At 33.3% G+C, this 24354-nt stretch overlaps 1 protein-coding gene across 1 annotated transcript; it reads right to left on the reverse strand.

Moving 5' to 3' along the window:
• Window positions 1–2352: 2352 nt before the first annotated feature.
• Cyp301a1 (Probable cytochrome P450 301a1, mitochondrial) lies at window positions 2353–23382 on the reverse strand. Its single transcript, XM_068767141.1, has 8 exons — window positions 22850–23382; window positions 8135–8328; window positions 5078–5279; window positions 4530–4692; window positions 3812–3981; window positions 3617–3695; window positions 3178–3375; window positions 2353–2468 (listed from the first exon to the last, which is right to left on the reverse strand). The coding sequence occupies exons 1-8, from the start codon at window positions 23323–23325 to the stop codon at window positions 2361–2363; spliced, it is 1590 nt and encodes a 529-aa protein (XP_068623242.1). The 5' UTR covers window positions 23326–23382; the 3' UTR covers window positions 2353–2360.
• Window positions 23383–24354: the final 972 nt, after the last annotated feature.

Below are 24354 nucleotides of genomic sequence, written 5' to 3' on the forward strand. Positions count from 1 at the left end.
CGACCTGAGATCACAGATCTCAGTCCTGTATAACAGGGCTACCACAGATTTATCTTAGTATCATGTTTTTTAAAATATAGGTTTGTTGTTGAACATGAATATTTATACTAAAGTCACTTATTTTCGTAATTTCGTTCGTAAGAATTTGTATTATGTTGTATTCATTTCAACACTATATGCAAACCACTACATATCACGCATTCGCTTAACACGTTTATTAAGTCCATTTTTTTATCTCTCTCACTTATTTTGTTTTGGTATATGTAGGGTATTAATAAAATTTCCATCAACATCAACATTATACACGTATATAAAAGATAAAGAGTAGAAAACAGTTCTGAATATTGGAGCCATGTCATATAAAGGAATTTGCAGATACTGTTTTTTGATTAAATATAAATGAATTCCTCTTAATAATCTAATAGGCCAGAACAAAATTTCTAGTAGCTTTATTGTTAGTTCATTCGTTTTGCTCTCCTAGCATTTCTGCTATGTATCTTCTATTGATGTTTGAATGTAGAACACCAAATAGATTAATAACAGGCATTTTAGTGGTTAGATGTATGATGTGTGATAAAATCAGCAAATACATCATATAATTTATAATATTGTGATTTACTGAAAATTATTTCTTTATTTTAAGTTTTATATGCTTTTGCATATATTCAGCTCCAGCAATATTTGTTGTAAATGTGACAGGTCACGTTTTTTAAGTTCAATTGTATTTTTGATGAGACAGTCATTGTTGTCTCTCTAGCATTTACAGACTTAACTTAAAAGGGCGCTTAACTTAAAGCGCTTCGTCCACGGCGAATTTTTGTTGCGATATCTCGCTGCGGGTTTTGATAGCGACAGCATTGCTTAACGTGTGTTAGTCACATTTGTAACGCGACACAAACGCAACAATATCGCATTTGTAACGCGACAAAAACGCAACAATATCGCATTTGCGTCGCGACTGGATTGTGGACGAGGGCACACAGCTAGCGACTGCTTTGCGACTGAATTGTGGACGAGGGCACACAGCTAGCGACTACTTTGCGACTGAATTGTGGACGAGGGCACATAGCGATTGCTATGCAACCGAATTGTGGAAGAGGGCACACAGCTAGCGACTGCTTTGCGACTGAATTGTGGACGAGGGCACATAGTTAGCGATTGCTATGCAACCGAATTGTGGAAGAGGGCACACAGCTAGCGACTGCTTTGCGACTGAATTGTGGTCGAGGGCACACAGCTAGCGACTGCTTCGCGACTGAATTGTGGACGAGGGCACATAGTTAGCGATTGCTATGCAACCAAATTGTGGAAGAGGGCACACAGCTAGCGACAGCTTTGCGACTGAATTGTGGACGAGGGCACACAATTAGCGACTGCTTTGTGACTGAATTGTGGACGAGGGCACATAGTTAGCGATTGCTATGCAACCGAATTGTGGAAGAGGGCACACAGCTAGCGACTGCTTTGCGACTGAATTGTGGACGAGGGCACACAGCTAGCGACTGCTTTGCGACTGAATTGTGGACGAGGGCACACAGCTAGCGACTGCTTTGCGACTGAATTGTGGACGAGGGCACACAGCTAGCGACTGCTTTGCGACTGAATTGTGGACGAGGGCACATAGTTAGCGATTGCTATGCAACCGAATTGTGGAAGAGGGCACACAGCTAGCGACTGCTTTGCGGCTGAATTATGGACGAGGGCACACAATTAGCGACTGCTTTGTGACTGGATTGTGGACGAGGGCACACAGCTAGTGACTGCATCGCGACTGTATAAATGCACAAGCGCAACAGTGTCGCTACGCCATCACTATAAAAGCCACGAGCGGGGGATCTAAATCTCGTTCTTTGTAGCTCGGGTATCCCCCAAAAACCTCGGGTCATAACATCGAATTACTCAATACCGTATTAGGGTTCCCTAAACAATGCAAAGATCTGTAGATTCGTTTCAAATGGGAGCGGGGTGAGATGTGGCGCATCTGTCGATGCTTGCATCTCTCGGTAGCACACTCATTTCTGGTAAAAAGGCGTAATGTATAATAAGTAAAAATAACATAAATTTATTTAAAAAATAACAAAAGAAATTCTGTAGTCACATTAAGACTCCATAATCTTGTATAAACTTAGATATAAAAACAAAAATCACTTAATAATTTTACACTATACATGTCATGGTTATTTTAAACAAACTTAATAATATTAATTAGTATCGTCTAAACATTATATACAGTAATAAAATATTAAAATCTATGTAAGTATTATATTTTTTAAGAACGTAACTTTTTTGATAGATCATAAATTTATATGAAACTACATTTAGTCTTAAAGAATTCCATTATTATTAAAATAGAATATCTTCTAACGGGGGAGCATTCTGAGCCGCAGGGGGCCGTCGGGTGCGTACATGAAAGTGACAGCATATTCCAAGGGCTCGTGATGATATTCCAGTCGATAACGACGCAGCAACTGTAACGTTTATCATTTATATTAGTTTATCTCTTTCACTTGAGTTATAAAAACAAAAATTAAAAATACATGAGGCTTATCCTTTATCTTCTTCCCTCGAACTGCCGCTCATATACCTCCGGAAGCGAGTAACATTTATATGTAAACTGTATTAGTGGTTACGACTGAAGCCAGTTGATTATTTAGAAGTAGATGACAAAATTTGTCAGAAATATTATTGAACTAATTTTTTTACTGGCAATTGGAATACGCAAGCTCCCATACGTCTGATATTAATTTCGGCTATGATAGGTGCTTTAATTTAAATTTTAATAAACGGGAGATATTAAAAAATCTTTAACACTGTATATCAATAACAAAATAACAAATTCCATAAACATTTATTTATAATATTTCCTCATACTGAGCCATCACGATAATTACGTAACCATATGAGTAAATATTAGAGATTTGTAATTTGGTAAGATTATTCTCTTTGGTAAATAGAGGCCAGCATAGAATGAAATATACGAAATTCCACTCAAAAAGATAGTTGAGAGGGCGTTCATTAAGTACGCGAAGTAGGCGGTGAACAGTTAATTTGTTATATGGACATAATACAAGAGCTATCTTTAATAGCGTACTTATTACTATAATTGCATTGTAATGTATAGTTATATATATAAAGTTTTGTTTCAAATTTTAATTTCGATTTCTATTTAAAATTTACCTTAGCCAATAACACTTGTATTTCCAGATCAGCGAATCTCCGCCCAAGACAGATCCTCGCTCCGAAACCGTAGGGAAGGGAGGCGAATGAGTGAAGCCTTTCATCACTCTTCAGCCACCGTTCCGGCTTGAACTCTTCGGGATCAGCCACGAACTGCTCCATGTTGCCAGTTACTATTGTTGGGAACACCACTTGAACCTGGAAAATGTATATTCTCATGTCAGTTAATCGAGAAAATGTCCAATTATATTAAAACTAATGGCCATCGGCGCCCCTACGAGCATAGGCTGATTTAGGATGTCACTCAAAAAGCCAGTAACTGGTAAGGGTACTTGAGAAAACGGAGTAACAAGTCTATCGTTTGCAATTATCAGATTATAGGAGGAAGCATTTCGCTTCTTTGTCAAAAAGTATATAAAAGGAACTTTTATGTACTTACTCCTTTAGGAATGTGATATCCACAGATAACATCATCTTCTTGCAATGTTCGGCCGTTACCAATAACGGTTGAATACATTCTGTTGACAAGTAAACGTCTTAACATTTTATGGAAGTATTGAATACTATTAAAGCTCGACACAAAATTTATTTATAATTAAATTTTGTTAATCCATAATGAAAGTCATGTACTAACCTAAATACTTCTCTGACGAAAGCTTTAGTGTAATGTAACTTATCCAAGTCAGAATAAGTGAGCGGTTGGCTTGGGTCAGGTAGAACTCTTCTGATTTCTTCCGCCATCTTCTCTTGCTGTTCAATTCTTGTCGCCGCTTGGTAGAGTATAGAACACACCGCCATTGAAATCTTAACAAATTTTAAATTATGTTAATACTTCTAAAATTTTTATTTTAAACCAACCTAAAGAGAATCGCTCTAAGAAGTATTTTTGTTATATCTCTGTTGAGAATACAGTTTAATTTGTCAACAGAGGCACAAATACTAATTCTGGTTGGAAAAATGAATTCTAGAGCGCTTCACATTAATATCCGCGACCCAAACCATCATTTGTAAATCACCCAGCGAAAACTATGCTAGGTATTTATCTAGGGTATCTAGAGTTATTTTGGTAACAAAAGAAAGGGAGCAGAATATTAAAGAAAAAGGAAGAAGATACGAGGCGATAAGATCAGAGTACGGCAGTTAAATCAGAACGGCCTCAGAAAATCAACCTTGAGTTGATATCCACTAAGTTATCGTTGCTAGTGGTAATGGCTAAGTGGTATCGGTCGAGCAGAGAAGGGTAGTGAATAGTAGTATGCGATCGAAGATTGTATGTTGGTAGTATTATAACTTTTTAATTTTAAGAGAAGTTGGAAAGATCAACATTAACTGTAATATTAGATAATACGAACCGTATCGATGCCGACGAGAATCAAATCCAAAGCCATAATTGTGGCAATTTTCGGGTCACCCTCGCTTCGCAACACGCGCTCCAGCAATGAAAGATCATTTTCTGACGTCACCTTCTTAGTTTTTAGACGCTCCAAAGCTTCATTTATGTAGCGGCTGCATAAACTGAAAAGAAAGGAGGAAACATATGAAAAAACAAGTCGTTCATATGGTGATTGGTATCAGGTTACTCAGAAAGTCTTGCGAAATACAATTTATGTATGAAATGGAAGAGAATTTATTATTTTGAATTTTTTAATTAAAAAGTGAAAATATTTTCGTTCGTTTCGTAACCATTATAAACGTTATTGAAAAATGAGATCTATGCTGGGAAACATTGTGAAATACCATGAAAAAAGCTTCATAACTTAGTGAAATTGATGAGTAATTTAATCTACTTCAATAAGTTTTATTTTAAGAGTTATACAGATATTAATTTAATGAATTATAGCAGAAAACAGATGATTTTTATACTATATTATTGAAAAGTATGCTTTAAAATAAAACTTACTCGATAAAGAAGTTCATATTGTTCACGTATTTACTCCAGAGTGGTGTCGGAACGTATCTCCAATACGGCGCCTTAAGTTCTAACACGGCAACATTTCTCAGCGCGAATTTTGCGGCGTCAATTATTCTCTGCGGCTCCGAGTCCTTTGTTAATTTAGATGATAGACAACCAAGCCTTACGTCTAAGGCAACGCGTCCAATACCTGAAAACGATATGAAAAGAAACTTTATTTTAAGAAAAATTCCTTGTAATTGCCGCCACTTGACACTTGAAACTTTATACTTTAACGCCCAACTGCTAGCTCGCAAGAACCATCAACGTCTCCCACTTCAAACAAAGGAGAATAATTATCTTGTTGACATACGATAGACTTCGAGCAACTATTAAAGTGCGATAAGACTATAACTCATGCGTCACGTGACTTTGGGAAACGTTCGGATTATATACATTCATTTCTAAGAAATTTCTCAGCCCTAAACACCGACGGCGAGTACAGAATCGGTCAATTTTTGCAGGATTCACATTGCGGAATGCGTTGCGGAACTTGACAACCTTATTAAATCATCCCTGTTTCTGTGTTAAACACGTAAGAGGACGGGTCACTACCACCCTTACACTGAAGAGTTTCCTTGGAGACGTACCAAGCGTATTGACACAACGTTTCTGATCCGCACTTTCCAAGTGTGGAACGATCTATTGTCTTCCTTTATTTCCCAAGAATTATAACCAAGTCTCTTTAGGTTCAGAGTGAATACGTCCGCCCTACTGAGTGTGTGTGCTTTCATCGTCGCTTTCCATCATGCGAGTTGGTGATTAAGCGCGGAGGAGAAAGCGATAAAAAAATGTTAATGCAAATCTCTATCTGAAATCTCAATATATTTCAATACAAGCACAACGACAAGTATATATAAATAAGCCAATACAATAGTGCCACGTTAGATACGTAGGTCTTTTTATATATATTATTAACTCGCGGATTTCGGATCCCCGTCGTCTGAGTCCAACGAATTTGGAAGTTATAAAGCAAGAGTGCAGACCAATAGCTCTTAACACTTGCCGAATATGATTTTTTTTTTATTTACTACTACTTATTTGTATCGCTAGGGTTTTTTGTTTGCAATGTTTAATTTTTTTGCATTGACTGATCACAGACAGCTGGTACAGGGATTGTCGCTATTTGATACGGATCTATCTCCATCTAGCTGCGAGTCACGCGACAGTCTTTTTTTGCATACATTTTTTTGCCGCTGTTAAATGTATAAAAAATATTACTAAATTCTTAACAATATTTTACAAATTTTACACGAAGTCATTACCCAAGCGCTACAGTCCGTTATATTCCTTAACGTTTAAATCAAGGTGTCGGACAATATCTTCAAAAGATTCTGAAATAACTTCTTTCTTAAGGTAGATCCGATAAGTCCGGCAATTCGCAAAGGTTAACGTGCTTACGTCTTTTGGATTCTAATCGGAAACGGTGTCTGAGTAGGTGTTGAAAGATCAGTACTGTGGAGCCATCACATGGGCAGGGAACGTTGTCGATTATTTAAAAACTGTGCAGGTACTGTTTGCAGCACCCGTGCCCGTTCAGCAGTTGCGTTAGATGAAATGATATTTTAATACAAGGATTCCGTAATAGTGTACCGTATGGAAGAGTCATGCAGTTTACTTTACATAACTGTTTCACATTTCGTTTGGATAAACTAAATAAATATTAATAAATTTATAACACATATGTTATTTTTTAAAGATATTTTTAAGTAAGCAACATTGTTTGCGACGTTCATTAAATGTTATCTGTATTTAGATTGTAAAGACACGGGATGTTGCATATTTACTGTGTTGCAACTGTTTCATTATGTTTTCTTAAACGCAGACGTTGAAATAGCGTAGTCTGTTGTAAGTTTTAGGTCATATTTCCAAATTACTATTCATTCATTTGCTGGAACTAAACGAGCAGTGACGGTCTTGTTTTTTCATTATCTTTCGGCCTTCCTCGATTTGGTGTAGATCTCTTTCTATTCTGTCCACTTCTTGATATCATTCCTTTAACTTTTTTGTGGCCTATCCCGTGGTCTTTTCTGGTTCCATATTGTTTACTGTCTCCATTCTTGTACCAGAAATCTTATTTTTTGCAATATGAGCGGCCTACCTTTCATCACTAGAGTTTGAAGAGTTTAGACAGTTTAATTCAACAGCTTGCCTAAGGTGTCTTGGTGAGTATAAAATAGTGTTTCTAAGTATAGATCGCGGATGAACAGGCATAAATGTACTACCGTTAGTCTTTACGTCAAATTATACGCTGCCTAAGCTAAGAGACATTTCTATCTCTAAAAGTCCGGGGGGACTACCACGCCCCGCGACCACGACCCGTCTACCACGGGGTCTTACGTAGATTTCCACTATACGGATTGCACCAAGAGAAGGTTAGAATGGTGGTCTATTGATTAAGAACTGCAGTATACTAATCATTATCTTCATCATCACTTTAGCCATAAGACATCCATTGCTGAACATATCCATAGGTTTCCAATAAGACCGGAAGTAAGCTGCCTGCATCCAATGTTTTCCGAAAACCTTAACAAGGTCACCTATCTATGTACGGGCGTCGTATACTGCACTCACCGGTTCATTATTTCTACTCCAGAACCTTTAGAAACTCAGCGGCTCTCTGTTCTGCGCATATAAATAAATTCACACTTTGTTGGGTTTAGTACATATCCGCGGTTAACAACATTAATCTTGTTGGTGTGTGTGATGTTTTGTATTAATACAAAACATCGTAAAGAAATCGAAAAAGAGGGTCAGACTAAAAAGAATTTTGGACATCCGTTAAACCGGACTTTGACCTCTTACAGTAAACAGTATCATATGTAAGGAAAATTATACGCAAACGAAAAAATCTATTACAATTGGCTCATTCACAGTTATAATAGACAACAAATTTGAAGAGTGTATGTAAAAAAAAGTTATATAACAATTTTGGGAGCATCCGGAATTTCTCGTTTACTTATGTGAGTTTAAAAATAAATATTAAAATATTTATATAAAACATACACTCAAGTGACCATCTGTGAATGTCATTGTCGAACTCGTGGGGCAGGTCACCGTTCTCGTCTCGCGCATCCTCCATGTATCTGATGAAGTCCTCAGTCACCAGCTCTATAGGGGCCACGTACTTCTTAACAGTCTGCGGTTGGAGGATCGGACGTTGGACCTTGGAGCGGAATCTTCTCCATTGTTCACCATGTCTGTAATATATGACATTTCATATTAATATATGACTCATTATGATAAGATGTAGATGTCGGTGGTTGTACTTGATTTGTATTTATTTATGAATCAGTGTACAGATTATTTATCATAAAAAAGAACTGTAAATAAAATACATGACTACGTCGAAAAATGTATCATGGATGCCTTCCTATACTAGTATAAATATATATATATATATAATTCAATCTATTTATGGCATTAGTAATCTGAAGTGGTAATCAGAAAAAACAAAGTGCCACCGGAACTTCAAGTTTCTGGTGTGGAACAAGCGTAGAGTCCTTAATAAAGTCAAAAAACTCTGGTGGCAGTTCAATTTTAAGTGATCTTATTTAAAATCTATGGAAGGGGCCTATGCCTAGTTGTGAAAGCCCTACACTAAAAATAAAGGTTCACAGATTTGAATACAACTACCTAAGGTCTAAAAACTAATCGTTTTTCAATGACATTTATGCATTCTAAGTAAACTAGCGTCTTGGTTGTCTTGCGCTTATTAGGTATCATTAATATTCCGTAGGTTCTATCTACAATTAAGCCTCTCCTTCGTCTTAAGCTTACGGATCTTATTTCAACGACTTTTAAAATAACTTCGAAGGCTGACCAATGTTTTTAATGTTATTTCGATATTCGTATATTAATGCCTAAGATCTAACGCAAAAATGATTTTGATGCACAAGCTACTTTATAAATACCACCTAAGCTATCTTTTTAACAGCATTTTAAATAAGGACGCATCCGACACAACAATCATAAGTAAATCATCTAAAGGCCTTGCTTATATCCGTTCATGTTGTCTCTAGAGACTTTATTGAAATCGTACACAGGCCTAGTAGACGTAACTTTATTTATCTACACATAAAATAAAACAGATTATTAATATTTTTATTTGTATTAAACTGTTCTGAATAAACTATTATTAGCTAACTTTATTATAAAATGTAATAATTTCAAAGTAAAGTTGAATTATAATCAATGACTATTTGAAAAAAGAAAATACATTTCGTATTCACTTTACTATCGTGTTGGATGGCAAGAGAAAATAGACATAATAGCGAGCTTCATGGGTTCGGTCCGTGCACGAAACGTGCGTATTTATATTAGAAATTTTGCCTGAGAAATTTTCGTTTTCATTATGTTTAAAATTCTTTGCAGTGGTTTTTTTTTAGTTAAAACACCTTCGCTAAAAAATTTGTTTTTGCTACATTTGAAGTCGAATAAAATCATATGTCAAGTTTACAATTTTTTTCTCAAATACACCTCACCCCTTTGTCATGATAGTAACGACAACGCTGTATCGCCCTATATGTGCGTCGAGATAGGGCGGAGCATCGACCGCTCCGTTTCGTCAGTTCGCTGTCAACGTTCACGGCGACAGAGCTCATGCCGCGGTTTCCAAAGATGCGGTACAGCGGTTTCGGTACAACTATAGTAAATTTTCTTTTGTTGCCCTCCAATATAATAGAATGACATTTCTGTACAAATCGAAAAGAGGCCTGCATTCAGCGGTTTCCAACCTTAACAAAGTCAGTTGTCTACTTTGTGGGCGGACGTTTTACATTACGCTTGCTGATCTGTGATCTTTACTCTAGACCCATAAAACCCCAATAGCCATCTAATGCGTGTGTCTATTGTCACTTTAACGTGTTTTTCTACAACTTTAATAAGGTCATGTACCCAATTTATGGATGGGCATCCTACGCTGCATTTATCAGTCCGTTTTGACCGTCTGTATTTTTTTTGTAATGCTCTTTCTTCTCTTCATGTAAAAATTCTACAAAAGTTTTTCCTGTATGATCTAGACAGATCAACACAAGCTGTATTAACAATATCTTTCACAAATGCGTAACACGTAGACAGACGACGTCGCGTCATTTTAAAGAAATCGCTTCCAGAATAAGAAATAAATAAATATACGTTGCGATTGGCTGCCAGTATGGCGTGATGCTATGCGAACAACAAGAATAGCTACTAGACATGCCTCAATATGAAATTCACCGCCGAGTTTGAAATAAACACCAGTGATAAGTAAACCGTGACGAAATTTGTAATATATTTAAATTAATTAACTTGGTTTTATTTAAATTATGTTTAGGTTAATAAAATAATAATATGATTCCCTTGTTCCACTTTCTAATAAATACTATAATATTTTAATATGTAAATTGTAACTTGCACGCCATTTAAAAAGTATCAATGTAGACGCATGCATAGTTATAAGAGTGAAAGGATTAAAGAGGTGGATGAAGTCATAAGATATAATCATCAATCAATCATAAGTGTTTTTTACTATGTTATCATTAATAAAACCATTAATTTTTGAAAAGGATTTACCATACATTTTTGAAAAGAAAATGTGCTATGAATTCACTAATTTAAAGCCTTCCCACCAATAACCAATCAATCTATATTTCTTTACCTTTCTTGACACCTACTTATGTCAAAATTCGACCATTCACGTTCGCCGCACAGAATTAGTATATGTACATCTAATTCTGCCCGGCGAACATATTAAAATAATTAATCTTACATATGAAAAATAATTCCTACATCCATTCGCCACGCCATAGCTTTAAAACGACTTGTACTTATTTCATTCATCTTTTTTTACGTTCCTAAAACTTTGTACTATATTCTTTATTTAAAAAATACGCAAAAATTTTAATTTTTCAAAAAACAATGTTTTTTTTAATTTAACTTAGCGTGTTTGACAGTTCATTTTGAGGTTCTATTATATTATTCATAATCAATATAGGAACAATATCTGTTTTTTCGGTTTGTATTCAATATAAATAAAAAAAAATTAAAAAATATCGACAATAATAGAAATAGAACGCATTCATTTTTTAACTCTACCTATCTGTATCTCTTTATTTCATTAATGTTCGGTGCTCACAGCCTTTCCGACTTTTGCTAGCTTCCTTGAACTTTGGAGTTCACGGTAAATCTGCTTATTCATTTAAAAGCTACTATATAGGTGTAAGAACTTTAAAAAAGTGAATGTAAGGCTCATTAGTCAGCAAAAAGCTTTAAAGCCCAAATACAGTGTACACTGTAAAGTGACTAAAAATATGCTATAATTAATAATATTAATTTATTTATATCTAAAGTAACTCCTGTAGCCTAGCAGATTGGCAAATTGATCTAGCAGTGGGCATACCACATAGCGCGCAGAACAAATGGTCGCTAGAGCGATAAGGTTCACTAGTGGAGACCAGATACAGACAGACAGATCGACGATCGCAGCGCAGGTCCACCCGCAAGGTGAATAAACGACTTTAAAAAGGACTTCAGAACACGCTGTAGCAAGGCCTTGCAACCGGTCTTATTGGACATCTAGAAAATTGGAAATGTAGAAGATATGTCCAGCAGATAACAGCTGCAGTCGTTGTGATGAATCATTTCTTTACATTACTGTATCGTTAACAAATAATTTTAATTTTCTCTGATACAAATAAAAGTTATTCATTGAGCATTTCCTTTGAAAAAGGTTGATTACCTCTACTGTACCGTAATAGACAAAGACATGATGTAATAATGATTTTTATTGTTAACCACTTTAAGCACTTAACTAAACAATAGGCAATAGTGCGAAGACCTAAACATAGGTTTATTTCTTAACACTGTTTCGCTGGTCGACAGATAATTAAGAGAACAATTAACGATAAATTGTAATAGAGTTAACGATTTATTATCAATTAACAGGCAATGACGGTTTTATTAGCTAATTGTCAACTACATTTATATTAGAAGATATTAAATGATATTACTAGCCATTAAAAATATATAAATGCGATAAATAATATGTCTTTTATATTCTTAATTACGGCATTTGGTGGTAATTAATCCAAAATTCTATTATGATCACTTAAATTCAAATTGAATTCATCAACATATTTGTTATAATAGTATTTACAAGAAAAATCGAATAATAAATTCAGAGTCCGTGGATTCTGGATCTAAAAAGCAAATTTTGTTACATCAATTCATAATATTAGTACAAGCTGCGATGCGAAGTCATAGAAAAATTTTGGCATAGCAACATACGCACAGATTATTTAAATATACATATATTGAAATAACAATTAAAAAATACTGATGTACTGTTATCGTATTCCGCGATTTTTTACGGACAACCTTTCGATAGAAATTTTTTAAGAAAAAAAATGTGTTTTTATAGAAAAGTATTGACTGACACGAAAGTAGACCATTTAGTGTAGTTTTCAAAAAAAATACTGAAAATATATAATGTAATTAAAATGAAAAACGAAATAACGTATATAAACCAAATATTATGATACATAAAGAAACACGAAGAGACAAGGAAAAATATATTACAAGTCCGAGATAAAAAATTCAGCTGCACAAGTCTTTTAAAGGTAAATAAAGATTTAATTTCATCGACACAAGTAAAGTCTTTTCTTAGACAAAAAGTATGCAACGTAAAAAATTTCTAAGGAAGTCTGTAGCAATATTACTTAAATATGAAATTATTTTAGATCATGGCTAATTAAACCATCAAAAATAATATTTTCGGATTACAAAAATTTTGTTTAACTTTAGAATAAAAAGCTCTATATGTTATATATTATATTTTTTATTTATAGTCGCCATAAGCCTCTACCATAAAACGGTAGAGATCTTGTACTACCTTATCCACATTTTTTTTCGTTTTTATTATTTTATGTGGATCTCAAGTTTAGCATGATGGTATAGTTTGTTTGTTGACTTTTAATTACGCTTTTTATATTTAATTAATTTACTTCTAATTGATTTAACCATTTCTATCTTAGATTTCTCAGCTTTATATGCTATATACTAATTTCTTATCTATCTTTTATGCTATTTATACTTTCCTAATAAATTAATTGTATGAAAATAGATTAGAAATGTTTAAAATGTCATTTATAATAATAATAAATAAAGTTATTATTCGGACCGTTAATCGTGATAGATTTTTATGCCATAAATTCTTTGAATAAGGAAAATAATCGATTATAATTTCATATTTTCCAATTTAATACAGTACAGGCCATTGTATTTTAAAAATATAACGACCATACAACACATACCGATTTTAATTTCCGAAAAAACTTCACGAGGATTCCCACGTTATTACAAATAATCGTAATTTACACGCCAAACCAGAATTACGTGAAACAAATAATATGTTCGAGCAAATATTTGCTATGCTAAGCTTGTTTGCTGACTCCTCTGTGACGATCGAGTGCCAACGTGAGTTTCTCGTCCAAGGTTACAAATTCACAACAGTAGTTAAGTAATATAGATCTTTCTTAACTTATATGTTATATGTTTCAAGTTAATTTAAATAAACGTTGGTATTCGGTTTAGCAACATTACATTGCCACAGAGCATAACTTCAAAACAACGAAATTTCATTAATAACTTTATCGTTTTGGGATCATTATCATATCATTTTGTTTGTTTTTTACGATAGTCACTGTTACTCGATTGGTATTTACTGATTCCGTAGATTTATAGGACCAGGGATCAAATGGGGGTTGGTCTAAACCTAGTTTTTGGTAGCGTCGAGGGCCCCGTCAGCGGCTAACGTTACATACTACTTTATAACCGGATTGGGAGGGTGCAGAGCTCTTAGATGACTTAAATGGACGCTCCATAAAGGGACCTGGTGCAAGAATAAAAGATAGTCCTGACCTCATCTCCTGTTCAGATTCAGGTTTATTTGTTTTAACTTGAAATGCTACAAAAATTATATTCAAAGATTGCAATGCGTATACATTCCAACCTTATCTACTTGTAAATAATAAACATGCAATTTAGAATGCGATGTAAGTTTAAAGCGTGCTATGATACATATTTTCATTATTTAAATTTAGGTTTCATTTAGGAAGAATGTGCCAGAAAAAAAGTGTTGAAGAGATGAATACAAAGAATAATACAAAATAAAAGAAACAGTTTATTTATTTTGTTGAACGTCGAGGTAAATAACCTTGGTTCCAGTGCGACGACGTTATTACGATGAAATTATCTACGTGGTCAAGGAAAGCTTCGTAATTTTGAACTCACACACACACAGAAAAACATAATTATTTTGTATATTTTTGGACTTTTTATTGGAATGATATTACTCCCAAAATTAAAAAAAATATCTAAAACTTTATTAAACTCTAATGAATTAAACAAATAAAAAAGAATCTTTCATCAACTATGTGCTTGAAATGTATACAAAAATAAATAAATAAAAATATCCAATAAAAATGTTGGAATAACCTGTGTAACTAGTAAGAATCTTAATATTTAACCATCGATTTTGTTATATAAATGCAGTGCAATAGCTGACTTATTTATACTTTCAAATTATATTTTATACTATGTATCACTCCCTAATCAATGTGTAAATTATAATCTAACCTTTGCACAACACTAGTTAAAATTCACTACAAAATTAATACGAGTACGCATTACTAGAAACTCATCGAACATCTTTCCCGCGAAGAATACCGTATTCGCTCTTATAATTCTACTTGCGAGAATTTAGTTCCCAAATTATATCGTAACAGTGGTTTACCGTTTGAGCTTCCATAATCTATTTTTGTAAAAGACTATTATTGCTTTTTTCTTGGAAAACATTGACGGTGATATAAACTGATATTAAAAAATCTCCTACATTTTACATTAGAAAAAATCCTAAAAAAAATCACAAGGTTTAACACTACCAGTAGATGTCGAATTTGATAGAAACGGAACAAGCCCGCACCAGCTTAATACGGGTTTATTCGACGGGGGCGACGATATAATGCAATCAAAAACTCAATGACTTTTAGTTTTCCAAGGTGGTCCAGGGGAGTTTCGCAATCTGTAAGTGCAGGTCTATAAAATTTATCTCCTTTGGATAATGAAAAACTTAAGTGTTTATTTGCCTTCTCTTATCAATGCAGGCAAGTCATATTTTAAGAAGCTTGGTGACCGGTACTTGAAAAATTGGAATATTCTATATTCAGTACAACGTGTGGAGACTTACAAAACGCCGTTGCCGTCACCAATGATTGTTCAGACGTGCGAAGGGACGAAATATTAATAAGAATTTTGGAAATATGGTGGAAATGTAGTTGCAGGGGATCTACCGGAACCAACTTTTAAAGTGATCTTTAAGCAAAAAATTCAGAGATCCTATATCTATATCAGTATATTAAAGTTATATATATTATGTATTCTTGTAAAAAAATAATAAATAAATAATTAAAACCTTTGATGGTGTTTCATTTTTATTATTAACATTACATCCACAAGATTTATACAACTTAAATCAACATCACTCAATCAATTTTTAATACATCGGATTTTGAAACAATTACTTACAGAAATACTTAAATATACAGCACAGGTGGCCAAACTGCGGGTCGCGAGCTACATGCGGCCCTTTGAACGATTATTTATGACTCCGATTGATTGTCGAATTATTACAATATTTAAATTTACATTACCTTTGACAGATCCTAGAAAATCGTAACAAAATACTGATGTGAATAATTATTATTCCAACATAAAATTAGCGAAATCCAAGTATCGATCATAATTAACTAACCTGTATCTCAAGTATTATTAGGAGTGCTGTCATATACGTATGCCATTATATCTAACTTCAATACCCATATTTTGTACTTTTGTTTAAATAATTTAAATAAAAGTAGTTTTTGTAAAAAAAAACATGCTTTAGTTTTACATGCGTATTCAATTGTGACTCGCTAAAGTCAAAAGTTTTAAATTTCGAACAATGGCTCGCACTATCAAAGGGCTTGGCCACCCTTGATATGTATAGAAGCGAAACGATGTCGTCATTTTCACGTAAAATATTAAATTGTTAACACCAAAGAACGTTATACAACTTGACCAGTTCGAATGACTTTTACCTTCAATATAAAACTTAAGCGAAACAAGAGTTTTCGGCAAATTATTATCTAAACAAGGAAAATATTATATTTATAATCAGAATGATTGGCTATAGATGTTAAAGCTTTATCTGTTAAAAATTTTAACGTTTTTTGAACTATTTCCAATTACCCTGTTTAAAGTGATCCCTCTTAAATATGTTACATTCATTTATTTTTCTTCTGTAATGCGACAGTCCACTATCTTCTAACGGTACAAAGTCTGTAAGTACAAAGAGTAAACAATAATTAATTTTAATAAGCAGTAGAATTCTGAAAACCCTTTTACGTGCATTATTTCCCATGTTATTGACATTAAGATAGATCGTACCGTACATTTATTGACTGCAAATGAGGTATATATTCACTTTATTAAATCTTATACAACTACCACCAATCATCTTGTATATACGTCATTACGAAAAGAAAATATCTTGCGTCAATGGCATATCTGGAAAGGTCAAACATTATATTTATACGGATTTATTTCGTAGCAATGTAGCGCACTGTCAATCTGCACCTATCCTTATAGTATAAGGAAACAGGTGTATATTGGAAGAATAATTATGAAAGGTTATTTTACTTTCACGAAACGTGGAAGCTAACTTCTTACTTTAAAAATGTTCAACTTAATATTTACAAATATATAACGGATGGTTTTCACTAAACAAGTTGTTATTTAGAATTTATCCCAAATTTGAGCGCATCAACAAACACGTCACGACGTCGCGTTGCTTTCGCTTCGCACTACTTCTCAAGTAGGCCATGTATCATGGTTAGCGGCTAAGTTACTGTAAATCCAATAGACTGTTGTATAATGCGTTTAATAGTCTTACTAAAAATTTTATTGAAAGAAACTTTTAAATACATGTAAATTATCTTTAATTGATTTATTAGGCACAAAAGCAGTGATTTAAATAACAAAAAATAAGTTTTATTTTTAAATCTCGTTTTGTATTAATATAGACAAAACCAGCGACACCTCAAGAAATAAATTACGGCCTAAATAATCAATATAATATTTAATAATATAGAGATTTTACGGTTACATCACTACTGTTTGCTAATTGGCTTTTAAAACCTAATTGAGCAGTCTTTATGGAAGAGCGCAAAGGACGCTTACTTTCTTTAAAATTTTTACCAATTTCAACATTATCATCGCCATTTCCGCCGTAGGATGTACACTTGGACATAGAGGCATATGATACTTCCCGTAGATTTCCAATAGGTCCGGTTGAAAGCGGCCTGAATCGAACAACCTTCGACAATTTTAATAAAGTAGTCTGTCCACCTTGTCAAATCTACACTCTATAACCTTACGGCTCCAGCGGCTATATTTTCTGCGCTATATGTGACCTGCCTATAGCAACATACACTTATCACTCCGCTGAGCAGTGTCGGTTTATTTCCTTTCGTACATTAACAGTTCGTCATTCATCATTCGAGCTCATTGAGAAATTTCGAACCAAGTAAGTTAAGTAAGTTTACCAAAGAGGCCAAGCTTAAGGGACTATTTCAATAGCGTAAGTCATCAATGATAAAAAACTGGTTTGTAGACTTCCGTCTTAAGGCACTGGAACGAAAAGATATTTCGTTTTATTTATTTACCACTTAAAAATTTATTGTTTATTTATTTTACACCCTATATCTAATATAAATATAACTAAAGAATGTACTTCATGTTGGACTTAAGAAAGTAATAAGTTTGTTAATTTGAGACACACCAAAATAATTTTAGGGATGGTTTACAGACAAATATCATCTTGCAAGTTTGAAATATTCAAAAGACGAGATCTGATGAAATAATTTCCAAACATTGCTTTAAAATTTAAATGAAGATGTTTTTTAAAATAATGTTTATTATTACTGACCAATTTGTCATATTTATAAATTTTGTCAGTGTGTTCAGAAATGAAAAATTTAAGTTTATATCAAAAGAAACTTTTTAATCGGATCACGTTGATTTGCATTCATGCTGATACTCTCTAAAACCTCTACTCTCTCTGTCTGTAGACGTGCAATAAAAAACCTGTTTTCAAAACGCGTTTCTAAAATATTCGCAACATTTTATACAACTTCATATATACTAACGTTCGTCATATTTATAATTTAGTTAGGTAGGTTATGAAGTTGGGAGGCCTTGTTATGAAAGCAAAGGTGATAAATATGCCTCTAACAATTCTACACGAGTTTACCGCTGATTGTCATTGTCATAATTTTTAGCGAGTTTAGCGTCATGGGTGTGAATTACTGCCATATTTGATTCACAGTTATTCATAGCCATATATGTAAACGACAAGGTCGAGAAATATATATTACGATTCTAGATAAGTAACAATAAACAATTAAACTACTTCATCATCAGCTTTCACGAAACACGAACGATTCACGGAAAGCGAAGTGTTGGTAGAGGAAAATTCTGCCAGAAAAGCTTACGCCGTTGGTTTAGAAAAAGCTCTCGTTCGATTTTCAAAGTCGTGATGTCAAAAATTAAAACGGCCCTGATGGTCGCTAATGTTTATAAGAATATGGCAGCCGATGCACACCATACTGACTTAAAGATCGCCACGATCACCTGTCTTACGCTACCCGTGTCCAGCGACTCCAGGGACTTTGACTATTTCGTCAGTCCACCCAGAAGCAGTCTCCACTCGAGAACCTTTATATTACAATATGACCTATTATTGTAATATCTAACTGAGTCTTCTTCTTCTTCTTCCTTCCCTTTTCGCTTTATTTGGGGTCGGGTCTCTTTATCAATTTGCGCCGGGCCACTCTATCCTGGGTTGTCTCTGCATCAAGTTGAAGGGTTTCCAGTTCCTTTCCGATATAAGACCATCACGTAGCTTTTGGACGCCCTCTCTCTCTTGGGAATTCTATGAGGCTTACGGCAGTTTTTACCACGTGGTCATCTGGTTAATATCTTACTGAGTAATAGATATAAATATTACATGTCAATGATTGCAATAGAAATTAATCGCAGCACCGAAACCTTGTCAATCACTTCGGCAGTCATTGACAAGCTCACAATAGATCAACGGACAATGAAGAGGACTATCCTTGGCATTTTTCTATGAGATCGAATCAGAAATGGGGAGACCCGTAGCCGAGCCCAGCGGATTGACAAGTTACTGTGGTAGTGGGCAGCTCACACGACGAGCAGAACTGATGGTAACTGGATCCTTAAGATCCTGAACCTCCTCCTGATGGACCGGCAAGCACAGCGTAACATTTCTACCCACAACTTTGATAGACGATCTTGTTGTACGGTTGGTGTAGACCATGGTTGCACAGACTTATTAAGACTAGGGACCACTCGGGCAAATCATGAACTGATGGCAGGCCGGCCGCCAGAAGTATAGGTAATTAAATTTTTTTGTTTTTTTTCTGGAATAGAATTCAATATTTTTCGAACGTACGAGAGTATTATTTTTGCTGTCGGCGGACCTCCTGTATTCGACGGTCTGTGCATCCATGGTGTAGACACGCTGGATGCATACTACTTCCAACCGGTGCTATAGGAAATATATGGAGAAGCCTATATCTAGCAGAACATCTATCCTTCGTATGAAATGATAATGATGATGGTGGTTTTAAAATATATTTTTTTGTATTTGTACTTAAATATTATGTATTATTTTTCAAAGGTAAGAATAGAGATAATACGGAGCTAGTATGTGCATGTACATTACTGACATATTTATTCTTGACATAGTGCAACCTGCGATATGGCAGAGAATAAACAAACAGATTGCATCACAGCTCACACCTCGGTAAGTAAGCAGACCTCGGATTAAATAGATACAACAGACGTCGTACATTGTCTAATGTGTCACATTAGCGAATTGATATTTGAGAAACATATTTTACATAATACAACAGTATTTAATTTTTTGTAATATGAAAATCTTCATTATATAACATGCATTCGTAAATAGATACGAAAGTAAACGGAGCCCAGCTGATTGACAAGTTTATGTTACATTGGACCACGTAGTGGTAACAGACTGCGGCTGTGCCTTAAGATGAACAGCAAAAGCATCGTAAGGCATTTTTTAATAATACTCGTTCGTCCCTATCTAGAGGGGGACTGGCTCTTTGTATAGTTAATTTTTTTTTACTTCAAATTTTAGCAGTCTTTCTCTTATATTTTTCACATTTTTTTTAATTTGTCATCTATTTTTCGTCGTATTTTACATTCTCATGTCTTACTTGTCTTCTTGCAGATACTACCTTCCTTCCTTTTCTTCCTCTCTTAATATACATACGTACAGTAAATTACTTCTGTATATTACAGTAGTTTTATCAAATGAATGTTTCCTTCTTTTTATATATCTTATATTTTCCATTTATATAATTTTCTTTTTCATTAGTTTATAGTTGTTTAATGTAATGTTTACCTTTTAAAAAGTCTTAAGGTGTTTACGACGACCATATTAAGTTGGGTGTAAGTCGTTACCTACCGGTCCTATTTGAATTATTAATAATGATTATTTAAACTCATGGTTTCATTGATATAATTCATGACTATACCGTGAAACGTAAATTACAAATAAAACAATAATGAATAAACTAAAAAATGAGTGAAATAAAATCGTGATATTGAACGTTAAATGTACATTAATTCATAGTAAGCATTCATTTTGTTATTATTTTTTAACATTAAAATCCATTCAGATTTTAAATAAAGCTTTTGTTATTTAAGAACGAATTATAATTAAAAAGAGCATTCTTAACAATTGCAATAGCATTGCTTGATGTTATGATATTGTTGGAACAACGGTTACTGTTAGTTAACAGGAGAACTAACCAGTAACGAAATAATGGTATTATCAATGGCATCACGTAATAGTTTAAAAATCAACTATAACAAAATGATTGAGAAACTTCAAACATATACAAATATAAATTAAGTAAATTTAAGGCCTAAAGTCACATTTATATTCATTTCAAATAAATCCATTTAAATAGTGCGATTAAAATTGATCCAAGTATTAACTGAATGTACTTGTATTGCGTTGTCTCTTCCGCTTTATACAGAAGAGGACAAGAAAGTTTTTGTCATTGATATTCGAAACATATATATTATTAATTTTCATAAATATTGATGTCTTAAAATAAAAGTGTGTGTTCAGTAATATTTATTACAGACTTAAAATATTTACATAACTTTCTGACGAAGTTTTATTTTTTAAAGTTTTATAAATCGTAATTTTTATGATGCTAAAATAATAAACAAATATTTTTTATTGTTTTCGTAAAGTAAAAAAGATACAAACTGGATTTTTCTTGTAACGTAATAATCATTGGCAGGTTTTTAATGTAAAAAAGATTAAACTTGCTGATATCTAGATCACATCTCGCAACTAACCTAGATTTGCGTAGCCAGTTGTAACATTCTTAATAGTACATTTTAGTTGCATACACCAATATACTGTTAGCTTTCAATCACTCATACAATCAAATAAACTAAAAATCATTCAAAGGATTGTTAACAAGTAAACGTTCTTTATGATTGCTGTTTAATTTTCTTGATTGCTATATTAAAGATACAATTGCGTGTTTGAAAATTATTATCAAGGTTTTTAAAAACTGAACTAACTACTCATAAAACGTTTCAATCGCTTTTGATTTGTAATTTTCGTGTTACAAGTTCTTCATTTGTAAACATATTTTTTCTCTATATTACATTATTACTTTTAATTTAATAATTTATGTAAACTGCTGCATAAAAATCTACTCAAAAAACCTAAATTTCGTCTTCAAAAATTTAACAAATCCTTCGTGGTCCTGTGTACGAATTTTTAATAAATTCGCGCAAGACATCCAAGATCTTTTATATTTTTAAATCTAAAATTAAAAGTTTATTAAGAGATATATATTTTTATAGCATTCAAGAGTTTTTAGTTGATCGAAGAGTGTGAAATTTGGTTTGTTGACTCATGTAGCTTGATGTAATAATGTTATTTCATAATTTAACATGAAACATTTTTAAATTTCATTTAAATAGAACAACCATTGAGTTTCCCGCCGGCTCTTCTCAGCAGATCTGTATTCCGAGTCGGTAGAAGCTACCTCTTATATAATGTTAAATTAACCCACGATACAAAAATGCCTGTAAATGCCTTCTTGAAAAAAGATATTTTTAATTTGAAAAATTTAAAATAAATTTAAATAATTTTATTAATTATTTATCTTTCTTTTTTTTATTTTGACGTGTTGTTTTAATTTTTTTAACCTTCGTATTTAATTTTTTTAGCATGTTTTATAAGTGTGATTGTGGTGTGAAATGAATGTTTATATATGTATGTTCAAGATGTAAGTCAACAATATTAATGCATTTTGATGAAGAAAAACCTTAATAAAAATTAATATTTCGACAGAAAAAAATTAACTTCGGAATAAAAACAGTAACAAAATGATTACTTTTCATTGGACCGAGATGAATATACAATATTTACATTTGTGTGAAAGAGAAGAAATATGGAGAAATGTCACTTCCTGTGCATTGTCGTTCGCAGAATGTAACACTTTCGAATAAATACCTATGCACGTTTTTTTTATTTTTTTAAGACAAAGACATACTTACACTCCAACAACGCCTGGCAATTCTCCGAAGAAATCCTTTCGAACCTCGGACTTGTATTTAACTAAACAAGGCATAGCTGGTCTAAACGGTGTCGGTCCTTCTCTTCTGTACATCCTTTCAATTTCGTCAGCGTCGTATACGAAGAGAAGATCAGGTCGTCCAATCAATCCACCCAATCTTACAATTTTGCCGTACTGATCTAAGAACATTTTTGTTACTTTCGCAAATTCCGAGATATCGAACTGTCCAATAATCGGTACCATTCGCCACGTATTACCCAAAATTGGTATGGGTTTGGGACCGGGAACTTCCGAGTATGGTTTTGCGTTGGAGAAGATCTCATCGTTAAGGGCTGCAGTGGGTGCTATTTGAGAGCGTTGTCGTTTTGAAAAAGGACAGCCTGTGGCGGCGGATCGACAGTTTGAATTTAAATATGGACGCGCGTACGCGGTGAAAGAATGCAACGAACGACCCATGGCGGTTAAGGTCGCGATATCGACTGAGCGGACCGAGCTTCGTTTAGTCCGCGCCACTATTATTTACCGTTGCCCACCTTCCAGCTGTCACAGTCGAACAACAATTAAGAACCGCTCTCTTTTTTTATATTATGCTTCTTATCTCAGCGGGGTAGACAAAGCGCATCCAAGAGCAGTTTATTTTTATTCTTTACCATAATCATAATCATTAACTTAGTATTTTATTTGTCTTAATGTGTGTTTATTAATTGTTTATTACTATTGTACAAAAGTAGAAACTATTTTAACAGAGTAAACGTGAATACAGAATCAAATTTTCTACGGAATATTTTGACAAGGAGACAATACATATACAGTTATTACATGGTGTTTACGATTTACAACAAAACAAATGAGATGAGTATCAAAAGAATATTTAAAATTAAAAAACTAAAAAGAACACAGACTTATTGCAAGAACAGGTTGTTTGATGCAAGCAACAATTTTTATGATAATATAGTAAATTTTTGTTAGTCATAGTATAAATCTCTGTGGTTTTATATATATTTTATTGTTTTAATAAATCAATTTAAAAAAAAAAGTGTATTCTTTGTTGTTATTCATTTACAAAACCATAAAACATTATGCATATATATTAAAAGCAACGTTACCGTTTTTTAAAACTAATAGTACCATAACTGATAACACAGAAAGCTTAAACTTAATAATATCCTGGGAGAAATAAAATTTATAATTTAAAATATTCCAAAATAACAGTTTATTTACGAAAAATCTCGTAAATATAAACTTTCTTAAAATAAAAAGAATAAATAATCATTTAAGAGGCGCTAATGAGACAAATTAAATAATTAAGAAAAAAGTAACCTAAAAATATTTTTAACAAAAAATACCTTTATGAAAGAAAATGTTCATTTTATTACATTATTCATACATAAAACGTTAAAGATATACTGCAATACAAATAAATGTTTTCTTGTATTATATCTAAAAAACATTTTAGATAAGTGCCATCTATGATAATTTTATAGC

The sequence above is a fragment of the Battus philenor genome, unplaced genomic scaffold (assembly GCF_028537555.1).
Source record: "Battus philenor isolate CCGP_79_NKW_IND1 unplaced genomic scaffold, ilBatPhil1.0.hap1 SCAF_22, whole genome shotgun sequence".
In the NCBI taxonomy this organism is placed as follows: domain Eukaryota; kingdom Metazoa; phylum Arthropoda; class Insecta; order Lepidoptera; family Papilionidae; genus Battus; species Battus philenor.

Coding starts and splice junctions, on each gene's coding strand:
- Cyp301a1 (XM_068767141.1), bottom strand. CDS start 23,325: ATGGGTCGTTCGTTGCATTCTTTCACCGCGTACGCGCGTCCATATTTA. Junction 3,982..4,529: donor TTCTCGTCGGCATCGATACG/GTTCGTATTATC, acceptor AAATTTGTTAAG/ATTTCAATGGCGGTGTGTTC. Junction 3,696..3,811: donor TTCGTCAGAGAAGTATTTAG/GTTAGTACATGA, acceptor ACTTGTCAACAG/AATGTATTCAACCGTTATTG.